General features: G+C 38.4%; 1 protein-coding gene and 1 long non-coding RNA gene across 2 annotated transcripts in view; one reads left to right on the forward strand and one right to left on the reverse strand.

Moving 5' to 3' along the window:
• Window positions 1–3647: 3647 nt before the first annotated feature.
• LOC117961609 lies at window positions 3648–12480 on the reverse strand. Its single transcript, XR_004660448.1, has 3 exons — window positions 12100–12480; window positions 7298–7301; window positions 3648–3661 (listed from the first exon to the last, which is right to left on the reverse strand). It is a non-coding gene; the product is annotated as an uncharacterized LOC117961609 (long non-coding RNA).
• The window catches only part of armc2 (armadillo repeat containing 2), a 19674-nt gene continuing 14483 nt past the window's right edge, over window positions 7560–12750 (forward strand). Inside the window, exons 1-3 of the mRNA XM_034900395.1 lie at window positions 7560–8098; window positions 11272–11495; window positions 11610–11682. Coding sequence (XP_034756286.1) covers window positions 11287–11495; window positions 11610–11682 — 282 coding nt within the window. The 5' untranslated portion in view covers window positions 7560–8098; window positions 11272–11286. The remainder of the gene's footprint in view (window positions 8099–11271; window positions 11496–11609; window positions 11683–12750) is intronic.

Raw genomic sequence — 12750 nt, forward strand, 5'->3', positions numbered from 1 at the left:
CCTCATGCTTGGCTTGCTCTCAATCCTGTTGTCATATAAGCCCGCTAACCCCCATCGTGTTCTCATCCCCCACCACCCTCTGGGTAGAAAGCATTTCCTCCCACTGTAGCATGTGGCTGCATGTGACTGCATTACATGTGTGTGGGTCATAGGGCACAATATACCGAACTGTACTCCACCCTGCTGCCTTTTATGGTGGAGGGTTCTTCAACAGCTGAAGATAAAGACAGTGAGAAATGTCTATGCATCACACTGTATCGGTGTGTGAACATGTCTTGCACCATCAACCACCGATCCACATGGAAACATGCTATCTTGCAGATTGTGTGCTCATTATTCTACAATAATAACTAACCCATGTTGTTCCTGTGAGTTTTTATTTGGCTGAAACTGCTTTTCCTCAGTGGTTGCCAGAATTGGTGTCCTCAATATAAGCGTCAGAAGAATGCATATAGTATATGTAGACAGTGGTGAAGTTGATTAGATGGGATTTATGTGGTAGACACTAAGTAACACAATGATTTATCTTTTGGTAATGATGTCCATAAATGTGTAGAATTGTAATGAGATTATAGCATTTAACAAATAATCTTATGTTTTAATTTCAGAATAACAAAATTATTCCAATTGTCAACCGCAATGTCTTGTTCGATTCCAACGATAGGGGTCGCTAAAGTTAGACATTTTTAAAACCTACGCACTAGGCAAGCTGATTGAGCTAAGGGGGCAATTGTCCTGGGGCCCAAAGTCCTCTAGGGGTCCCAAAAACCTTGGGTTTACTGTGTGTGTCAGTTGGTTTAAATACTTTGATTGCATCCAAATTTGCACCACTAAAATATGATAGCAATTGGGTCTTAGCAATCTTGTAGGAGGTTCCTGTGTTGAAATATAAAATTGTAGTTATATTCAGATTACAACAAAATAATTGACATACAGAAAACCTAGGGCTAGGTAGTCTGAAGCAGTGGCTGGTCTAGTCGGTTGTGTACTTGGCCTCAACAGGTGTCCGGCAGCAAATGTTTGCCCCAAAGCTCCCTAAATGGTTAATCCGGCCATGCACACATTTTGTACTGTATTTACAATCAAGCATGTTAAACTGAATGTATCTGAATAGAAGTCAATTAGAGAATACAGGTATTTCATACTGTATTTAAGACTTCAAAGGTTTTTATGACAAATAACTTAAAAAACAGTTACACTTAAACAAAATAACACAATATTGTAAAAAATAATATGAAAACATGTACATTTTTTTAAAATGGTAGATATTTAAATATGCTAAATATCAGTTAAATAAAATTGCTGTGGCAGGCAAGTCACTGTATTCATTTCATGTTTTGTTGTTGATTCATTTTGAAAATTGATGCACTGGTGCACCATTATAATGATTTATAGACGGGCGTATTGGTGCACAGTCAGTGTAGACCCTCACCCACCCCCATTACACACTCTCTCTCTCTCTCACACACACACACACACACACTCTCAAGGTCACTGTTTCAAACATCCATATATCTTTCTTTACACTGGCCTAAATGGAGAGTAGGACACACACAAAGACACAAAGAGAGAGTCGAAATTATTGCTTTGGGCGTCTGTGCATGTGCACACATGTATGTGTGCGTTCATTTGTGTGTGTGTGTGTGTGTGAGTGTGTGTGCGTTGAGGTGAATTATGGCCTTCACTCACCAGAGAAAGCACATACATAGCTTCATTACTCCCTTTCTCCATCTTTACCTCGCTCCCTTCATCTGTCCTGTTTTCTCCATGCGTTAAGTAATAGAGGTGACGGTGTGCTGGCTTGCATGACAAAGAGGAGCTAATCTACCGTAAAGAATGAGACGTTAGGGAAGAGAAAATTCTTTTGTATCATTGTTTTCCTCCCCAAAACGTTTCCAAAATGTCAAATAAGCAATACTCCTACATGAAAAGGAATGTGCACCAACATGGCTAAAGCTAACATACCACATGTGACAAGTGACCACTTTATAGAGCAGACGCTGTCTGGTTCTAATCAAATGTGGAAAAATATTCTTTAATGACTCCTAATTTGCATCTTGTGTCTTTTTATCTTTCGTCCTGATGTCTCTCTGTCCTCATCAACGTGTTTAAGTGTGCTATGCTTATGTGACAGTCAATAATTCCCCCCAACCATCTCTTAAAGGCCTCTTTCTCATCCGTGTTATGTGTTTATAAGTGCTTTTTCTGGCTTTGACGTGTACATCTGTGTCTTTATACGTTTGTGTGTGCATGAGTCCATGTACAGTAAAACCTTGGTCTCTGACTTTGTTTAATGAAACAGAACCCCTTGCATGAGAGCAAACCTGCACATGGACACATCATGATCACCTCCTTGCTTTGTTGTATCTGTTCGTATTTATACCTGTGATTAAATAAAGTTGTTTTTCTTTAAGGGATGTTAACAAATTGTTAGTTGATTCAATGTTTGATTCTTTGTTTTTTGCTTGTGTGTGCATGTGCGTGCAAGATCCAAGCAAATCCAGAAACAGAAAAGCCCATCACCATTAATCATGGGGAGATCATGACAGGATTTAGGAAAGAGAGAAACAGCAGGAAGAAACTGGGGGAGAGAAAGAAAGGCTAGAAGAAAGACAGTTATAACAGTGTGGTTGTTTATTGGCATATTTCACCCAAGAGGAATGGATGGATCTCTACTGTAGAACAAAGGTGATCAGGTCCAAGGGAGGGGGAGGGCTGAACAAGAAGACCTCACCGATGATGGTGATATGGTGTGTGTGTGTGTGTGTGTGTGTGTGTGTGTGTGTGTGTGTGTGTGTGTGTGTGTGTGTGTGTGTGTGTGTGTGTGTGGCAGTTACTATAGTGCAGGTTACTATAGAGCTCCATAAAATGATCTGCAGAATGTCCAGCTAGACACAGGAGGTCATCCTGGTGCACGTGGGTTCAGTCGGTTAGATTTTTTTAACATTTAAGAATTTGTTGACTGTTTTTGCTGGATGTTAAATAAAATTGGGGTTCGGGCTTGAGTCGACACTTGTGCTTTCGATGGAACTGCTCAGTATGAGCAACTGTGTCCTGTGTTCTTAGTTTTGTGTTCCACTTGGCTTAGCCTTTCTGAGTGTGTCTGCAAGTACAGCAGGGGTCAAAAGGGGAGGTTTTCCCGTGTGATAAGCAGAGAAATGATGTAACGCCCTTCTGTCAGCATGCCCCACTACACTTTTAAAGGCAATTGTATATTGGCATTTGTCTTATTTGTTGCCATGAGGCTTATAAGCACCTACGAACCTAATGTTTTTCCACTACATTCCACAATTCCAGCAACCAAGCATGTTCAGTAAAGTGCAGCTCACAGGCCCATTTCCACATTGTGCAATCATAACAGTTTCTTCTCTTGTTTATCTAAGTGTTGCTCTTAAAATGCTTAGTTTCCCAATTGCAATCCCTTTTATTTTATTTTTTTTAATCTATATTAAAAAAAAAAACATTTCAGATTGATGTCTAAAAGACCAAACAAATGGCTTGTGAATAAAGATTCTGCAGTTGCAACATGACTTCATAACTTTGCTTAAACACACACGCCGACTTTCTTGAGCAGAGTGGCGTGTTATCCTTACACATTTTGAGCTATCGAAGTGTATGTCTACGCTGTATACGGCGGACGTATACAGTAACACACACGCCACTTGCTGTGTTATCACGAGAAGAAAGTAACAGTTGAGATTAGGACACGTGACACACGGTTGGGTTTAGGAAAGGAATAACGGGGTTGGCTTTAGGAAAAAAAGTAAATAACGGTTGACTTTAGGATACACAACACACGGGACACAAAGGAAACGTGACACATGGGACACAATCCTTGGTCTCCTGGGTGAAAGTCCTGTGTTTTACCCATCTAACACCCCGACCAATCTCCCTATGACGATTTTCGTCCTTTCATACTACTCGCTATGGTGTAAATTAACACGCTATTGAAAGGTAATGTAACTCAATAGAGGCCAAACAACATTGACATACACGCTAAAAAGAGAGTATGCATGCAAAAATGGCATACAAACTGTTGTGTCATACATCTGCTAGGTGAATCAAAGGCAGCTGGGCAGCAAATACAGTTTTTGTTTAACTCTTTTAAGAGAAAAGCAGCAGCTTCAAACTTAAACAGAAAATCTATTAGCCTTTAAACCACAACATCTATACAAAAATAACTGTTTATTTGAAATATGCTTTACTTCGTCATTGTTAAGCGTCCCATAGATCCCACTGCTTCCCCCCCAGAGAAGCCTATCTCCCTCTGATGAGCAAACTGGTATTAATGCCAATAATTATGTGTCTGAGACACCAAACAAAAGTAAATTCATGTTTATACAAAATAATTTCTAATAAAAGTATGAAGAGTAATAACGTATCAAGGTTATAAAACAATATTAAGTAGAATTATGAAAGCTAACAAACCATTTCTTATTGTATAGTGTATCAAGAAGACATTCAAGTAAAAGGAGAAGGTTAGTCATTGTCTTGCAGATCAACTCAAAAGGCACTCAAAGCCTAAAAAAGAGCAGAATCTGTAAAAGAGCACCGATGGCCTCCACAAGCTGTGTGCTTGTTGAGAAAAGCCTATCGTGAGAGCGCCGAGCACAGACCTTGATGCTCACTTTTCAAACTGAATTTTCTTTTTCCAGGCCTAACAACATGAAGAGGGAGCAAATGTCTGGCGCAAGACAGAACCCACTCGGCAAAAGCATTTCAGCACCTGTAAATGCTTCACAAAAGAGATTAATACCTATGATTAATATTGAACGCGTAAGACTGCCATGTTTTCCTCTGTGAAAAATACTGTGAGGACCAATGTAGGCGAGGAACACGGTGAAACACACGGACAGGTCAGCACCCACACACCCGCATATCTATTCATAGAAACAGGCATAAGCTACATCAAGATAGGGCTGAGTCGCCTACATTTTGATTAGCATACAAAATGAGATGGACATGCCTCACTGGGATCTGTCAGGGTGATCTCAGGGGGAAACAAAGACCAGTTCCTATCTGGCCCTACATCAAAATTATACTCCCCACAAAGAGGGTTTTGATGAATTTCTTAAAATAAATAGTTCAAATAATCCCTTCCATAGATGTTGATACCTGAAAAATAAAAATAATGTTTCATGGTTTAATAAATAACTACTTGTTAATATGCATTAGAGAGTACTTTCAGAATAGAATATATTCTTTCTTTTTTTATCTCATAGTGTCTCGTGCTGTACTGTGCACCTACATGCCCATATATTCAAGTGTTTGTGTATCTTCTTTATGCCTCAATAAGGCACTTCAAAAGCTCATCTGTGGGTAGCATCGACGTCTGCGTGTGAGATATTTTATTTTCCATGAACACAATGAGGGCTGAGTGATAAGACAGCGACTGTCTGCCATGCATGTCTGCTTTATTTGAATGTCTGTGTACAGCGTCAGTTCACTCTTCATCCTACCAGTCAGCAGGAGACTGGCTTTCTGCCCATCTCTGACTAAACACTGTCGAAAGACGCTTCAATCTCGTGTCATGAATGTGGACAGCCTGACATTTACAACATCAGAACACTGCTAAGGAAAATGATTGCATGGATAAAATGTACTGACTGCACAAGATTAAGTGATTCCTATATTTTTTTTGCCTTTTCCTCCCTAATAAAACCGACAGTCAGCACTGATCAAGTGAAAAAAAGTGCTTGTTGTCAAGTTAGAGAAGTTACTGTAGCGTCTTTTTATCTCCACAAAATATGCAAAATATGCACTGTTCTTTCCTCTCCTTCCTGTATGAGACAGCTCTCATTATTACTGACTTCCCTTGAAGTACCTAATTCATCTTAGATTTTCTGACTAAGCACAAAACCTGAATATGTAATATTGCACAAGCAACAGCACTTAAAACTTAGGAGTTAGATTTTTCGTGTCAGAGCACACAAACCACTCTGTCAGAAATGAGCAAGCTGCTGAACGACTCACTGCTCATTTGCTTCATGTTCTAACGTCAACGTGCTGGCTCATTAAAACTTTACTCAGGCGGTTACTTACAACACTGATAGAAAAGCTGAGTGAAGAATTACAAAAAAGACTAAATGTTAAAAAAAGAGAGATATAACAAAAGATCTGGGGTAAAACAGAATGACCTCTGTCGCATCAGAAGCGTAACAGCCTCATGAGTCAACAGACCAAACAGGAACTAAGTGAGCACTTTATTATACTGTTAAAAGAAATGTTACATGTGCCTATATGAAAGGGGAAACTCAGCATATCAAAGTAACTTTTTCTATTTCTAAACAGCTTTTGAACAGGTAGAATCTGTATGTATTGCCATGAAGATCTTGAAAGTAAGTGGACTTTAAAGTTCAGATGTGCCAAACTGCTATTTCATTCCAAGGTTATACTCAAAAGAGCAAATGCTTCAGAATTAGCATAGCCTACTGTTTGTCATATTGTATACTGTATATAAAAATTCTATATATTCATCTGCATCACATTCATCTGCACTAAATAATGGCAGATTATAAAGTATTATTAGTAGTATTTTTATTAACCTCTGTACCTGATGTATATAGCCAATTTGGGCTTGAAACTGACTTATACATTCTACGATTTAATAAATATATATGGGAGGATTCTACAGTGTTGTGAAGATAAATCACAAACAAACAAAAACAGTTTTAGACTGACCTGACAGTCATACCTGTAACTCAAATTTCAACAAAAATGCCAAAATTCAAGTCTTACCAGTTTCAGCTTCCCATATGCTAGGATTTGCTACTGTTTTTGGAAGATAAATTTCTCTGTACTGACTGTTCAAAAAAAATAATAACAAACAACGTATGATATTTAAAAAAATAAAAATTGGTAGATTAATGGATGAGGTAAATACAATACAATTGCTTCTCTAGTACAAACAGATATTAGGGTTTTTTTGGGAGGGATGAAGGACAAAAAACACAATAGGCTACTGAGGCAAAAACAAGTCAAAGTAAAGGAAGAATACAGATGGCAGATGGAGAGAAGAAGAAATATTGCTCTTCAGGGGTCAAACCAGGACTGAATGGCAACCGAGGGACAGTGAAGAAGCCCCTGTCCTGTGATTCGAGGGATCTCTATGTCAGTCTAAGCTCCTGGCCAGAAATGGAGCTGGTTACCACGGAGACACACCACCTTCTAGCAGGACGTGGCTCTCACAAATCAACCCATTCGTTCCTGTGACGCGAGCAACACCGATAACAGTGTACTATGAGCTTGTGTGCATGGGACTGTGTATCTCCTGGTGAGAGGAGCTTCATCTTTTGACCCACCTCATGCTTTTCTCTCCATGACAACGCTCTCAATCTGGCTCCACAGGTTATCTCAGACATATAGACTCTGACTATAATACTCTGTTTAGCATGTTAGTGCCAGCTGTCCTGGCAGTATGTTTCCCCCTCCCTTAGTGACAATGAAATCACAGAGACCATCTTCCTCCTCCTATTGGCTGGTAAGCTCCATGGTGATGCTCTGTGATTGGGCATGCCCAGCACACACTCTCGGCCAATCAGGTTCCCTGTATCCAAGAGACTGAAGCATGTAAGGCTATTTAAATACAACCAGAGTCTCACAAGATTGTTCAGATGTATATTTCACAGTGCAAAAAATGAAAAAAGCTAGGGGGGAAAGGTTTACGAGTGGACGAATGTACAACTCCAGACAGACCTGATTGGTGTTTACAGTGGTTGGCCCATCTAGACTGGTTAAAGAGACCCAGAGCGAAGCGTGAGTTAAATGAATGAACGGTTCTTGGTTCTTTTCTGCACCATGTACTCTTCCTGAACCTTGAGTTTATCTATGAGAAGCAATCAAATTCTACTTCTTCTGTCCACTGATGCTTGAGTTGCAGTTCGTAAAGCCTGATGGGAGCGGGGATGGCACGGTTAAAATCAAACGGACAGAGAACGTAAGAGCTGGAGGTCTTTTCTCCTGTAAAACTGTGTTGGGCGGGGGGGGTGAAAGCCAGCTATTGGTCTTTCATGGTGCACCCGGAGCAGGACTGTTGCATCGAAGACCAACTTGCAGTGGACCACGATTAGAGAGTGAAACTCTCGCTGACGAACACAGCGTAAGTCTGCGGCCATTTTGTATCCACTCATTTTGGAAACGTCACACCTTCTGCGGCGATAAAATGGTGGGCAAATCCAACTGTCGGACTGGCAAAGCAAAATCTGTTTTCAAACAATGATTTTGCTAAAATTTTATATTTTACATTTTTATTTTTTATTACATTGTAATTTTGTGTATACTGTTAATATGAGAGTGTAATTTATAAAAAACTTTTCTCTGTAGCTTTTGTGAAATAACATTTATCTTAAATAAATAATTATGTAACTTATAGCACAGCTGAAATGAAGGCTACTTGTCTTTCACACACGGCAGATTGCTTTTATTTACCTTAAAATCATTTTCCCATACATGTTGTTGTGTATCACAGAGAAGGGATCTGTCCATAGAACACGCTATCTGGCTTACAGGATTAGAGAATGACTTGTGTGTTTTTCACATGAAAGAGAGGAGAGGTGAAAGTAGGTTACAGCTATGACCGCCACTCCCAACTACATTGAGACCATGGTAACAACAGAACTACACTGGACTGTATCTGAAGGTAGTATTTTGTGAACTTTTAAAACCTCCAAGTGTATGTACACAAAGGCAAAATGAAGAAGATACACAGTATTTGCTTTATCACTCAGCCACCCTTAAAGTTTGTAATATCTGTGCTTCGATGTGTGAAGGATTTTTTTTAGAGAACTACACAGATGACACATGACCATTACGGCTGCTTTGAAGTTGCTACTGAATTTTTGTTGAGCACTTAACTGATATTGTCAACTTATCAAAGGATAAAGCTATTTTTTTATTGTTTTTATTTCAGTGGAGATGTTTCATATATGCTTTATTAAATTATGACTATAGTGTTTATTACATATATCCATTTGCTGGTCTTTAATATAACACTGCTGTCCAGGTTACTATAACCAGTGAAAGTTTGTCTTAGAAACATTTCAATTGTGTGACAGTATATTGCTGAAATAAAACATATTCCCCGTTTCTCAGAGCTTTTCTTTCTTTACTTTCTTTTTAACAAGACTGTAAAAGAATGTGTGTTTATATATTTATTTATTTATTATTTTTTACTCATCATACCAAATAATTATACCATCTTTTCTTGAAATGACCATGTTTCTCAGTAGAGCAAGATAAATGCTTCATATCATATACATACAACTATACGTTATACATACTATAAACATATCCAGTCAAAGCTTAAGTAAAGACAGTACGTACATTATAGTCTATAGTGTGCTTCCCTGATCAGTATTTTTTTGTGATTTTTTTTTAATGTCTTTTCTACATTTTCACAAGTTGCGTGATGTGTGTAGGAGGCACATTATGATGCACAATTCAACATTTTTGTCATTTCAAATAACCAGGAAATAACCACTTGAACTTTTTCCAATACTGTTTGAATTTTCAGTGTAGTCATGGAGTGTTTTTATGGGATACTTGGAAATGAAGCGCAGTTTTATTTCTAGGCTACATCTTTTTTCTTATAACATCAATTTTATTAGTTTGTTAGACTTAGTTGATTTTACTGCATGCATCTTTATATCATTTAAGGACCAAAATGTGCATTATGTCATCGGTGGAATTTTAGTGGTTGTTTGCCCTTTAGCTTATCAAATCAAGGACCTCTACAACATACTTTTGCATCAACCTGCACAACGGGTAACGCGCGTCACTGAGTCACGCGAGTCTGACAATGAGTAAAGCTCGTGCACGTGTCTTCCTCGGGCTACAGTGCTGAAACTAAATAGAAAATATGACAGTTTTCAACCAATTTTAGCTAGTTGTTGCGATTGTTTTTTTTTGTTTTTTGTCTCGGGGATGATCACTGTCCCAATTATCACACCCACAGAGGATTTTACAAAGGTTAATGGTAAGTTTTCTAGCTTTCTTTACTAACGTTTTCCGTTTAACGTTAACGTTAGTAGATTACGTTAGAGTTCCATTCAAAGCCCGGTTTCTTCAAACGCTTACTGCTTCTCACCCTTACTTCGTCTGGTTGGGTTTACTACTACAGAAGAGAAGTTTTCGACTGTTTTTGCGGGGAATAATAAAACAATTTAGCTCGGTTTCTTGAATGCTAAGGTTATTTTGTTTCTGGAGTTTGTTGTCCAAGCTACCATAGAGCAGCGTTTGGTCACCATGGAGACGGAGCGTGAACGCGCAGGGGGGACTTCTCATTCACTCAGATGCAAAGGCATCACATCCAAAAACATCAAATTTACCACATGTAATGAGTAGAGGTTGTACTGTTGGACTTATTCTTTTTAAAACATTATTATTGGAATTTTGATTGCATTTTGCAACAACAGTTGCATCAGAAATCCGACATATGCTGGAACTATTTTTTGCACTCTATTCTAACCACAAAACCATTTTTTGTTCTTTGCGGTCCTAGAAAATTATATTTAGACTGTCACACAGTTGGACGTATAATAGGTACACTGAAGTACTTGTGTTTTATTTGAGTGCTTACATTTGTACTAATTTATACATTTACTTCAACAAATTTTAGAGGGAATTTAGTTACTAGTTTCTTTGCAAAGTAGGACTTACATAAAACATCTTTCTAATCTACTTTAAAATAGTATGCATTGTTATAGGTTAAACTACTCAATATTGACCGTAGATAAAATAGAATCCTCCTTTATTAATTATGAAATTAAAATGCTGTTTGCATGTTCATGCTGAGGCAACTATTTTGATAATTGATTAACCACTTTAGTTTTAGTTTAGTTTTAGTCAGATTTGTTGATAATGAAAATAATTTGGAGCTCTAAATGCAGTTACGTAGGCTATTGTATATAAAAAAAAAACACTGGCATGGGTTATTCTGCTGCATAATGAGTACTTTTACTTTTTATACTTTAGGTAGACTTTGTTGATAACACATTTTCATACTTTTACTTAAATAAGATTGAATGGAGTCATTTTACACTGTAGTATTGCAACTTGTACTTACACGAATGATCTGGGTAATGCTTTCATCCTTGCCATGTTTAAAATGTAATTTATTGCAACGTCAGACGCATTTTACACCTTCTGTTCATTTTCTATCCTGGCGTTATCCTATTTTTTATGTTTCCCATCAGTGAGACACCCTGTCCCCACCTGCAAAATGAAATAAAACACTGAAGTCATTTGCATACTGTCTTTGCAAATGTCACATAGACCTAAATAGCTTCTATGGAGAGAAAACATGAGATTTGCAGCCCATTCATTCCACGGCGCAACCCTGCGAGGAAAACAAGTGCAGAAATAATCACTGAAGCCAGACAGTCCCTTCGAGTCCAGTCTACCCAGCGACCGTTCACTCCCAGAGATGGACACAGGCAACTTTTTGGAAATAGCTCTGTTCGTGCAGACCGTGACAACAGACCTCCATCTACCTTTAGGTTAGTCACAAACACAAGGCCTACTGAAATCTCCTTCATGTTTTCAGGTTCTGAGATCAACTGTGGGTCACATGCAACTTGTAGAATTAATGAGCTATTTATTTCACTTTTCAGTCTTCATGCTCAAAGTTTTGATGCTCCTGACTCCAGGCCAGGTTCAGGGACTCGCCTCTCTCCTCTGGACCATGTAAGTTCAAACACTCACAAGCTCAAACACACGTAATTCAAATAACATTATTTAAAGGCCATGTATTTTACACCTAGAACCCTCAGTACTATCCTACAGCAATTAAACCACCTTTGAATAACATCACCATGACACTAGGACATTATTGTGTGGAATGAAGTGATTTAATACAAGGCTCAAAACCTAGAGAGTTCCAATATACTATGAACACACTGACTGAAGCCATCATGTTTACGCAGTATGGCAGGATGCTGCGTCACATATAGTCCAAATGAATGTAATTACCAAAGAAACAAAATAAATACTCATAAGACAACCACAAAGCCATCAAAAACACAAATAGCATACTTAGGAATCAACAGGCCTCCCCACAAATTCCAGCTAAGCTGCTGGGGCTCAACAACACACATGCTAAACGCATACACAGAGGCACAGCAGCCACTGACACTGCTCAAATATTTAACACCAGCAGCAACAACCTAGCTAAAGCAAGCAGTAGGCTAACAGCTAGAAATATCATGTTACTAAAATGCTAAACATCCATTGAACTTACCAAAAGCTGCTCATCATTTGAAGAACACTCCATTCTTTCACTGAATTTACATCTTAAACACTAAAAAAATTTGAACCAACGAAACTGCTACAGTTTTGTGATGCTAGCTAGTTTCGCTTGTCGGCCACCGTATACTAACTGGTCCATAAAGTAGGTGGCTGGGCCAGTCAGAAGGCTCTGTCCCATCAAAGAATACGCCCAACAGGGCAAACTCAAAATACGATTGGCTTAAGTATATGAAAATCAACAACGTTGTCCCTATTTGGTTAAACAGCAGATTCAGAGGGATCGAAATTCTGAAGGCCAGTAGATGTTTCACCCGGAGACAGCACAGAGGGGAAATCTGATTGGATAAAAGCTCGAATTTATTAAATCCTCTGAAAACCGAGGGAGAGAGTAGCAATTCAGTTACGGTGATAGACTCGTGGGAACGGACTTTGTTAAAAAAAAATACACATATATACATACATATACACACATATATGTAAACATTTTCATATATATATATATATATA

This window comes from Etheostoma cragini, chromosome 18, assembly GCF_013103735.1.
Source record: "Etheostoma cragini isolate CJK2018 chromosome 18, CSU_Ecrag_1.0, whole genome shotgun sequence".
Classification (NCBI taxonomy): Eukaryota; Metazoa; Chordata; class Actinopteri; order Perciformes; family Percidae; genus Etheostoma; species Etheostoma cragini.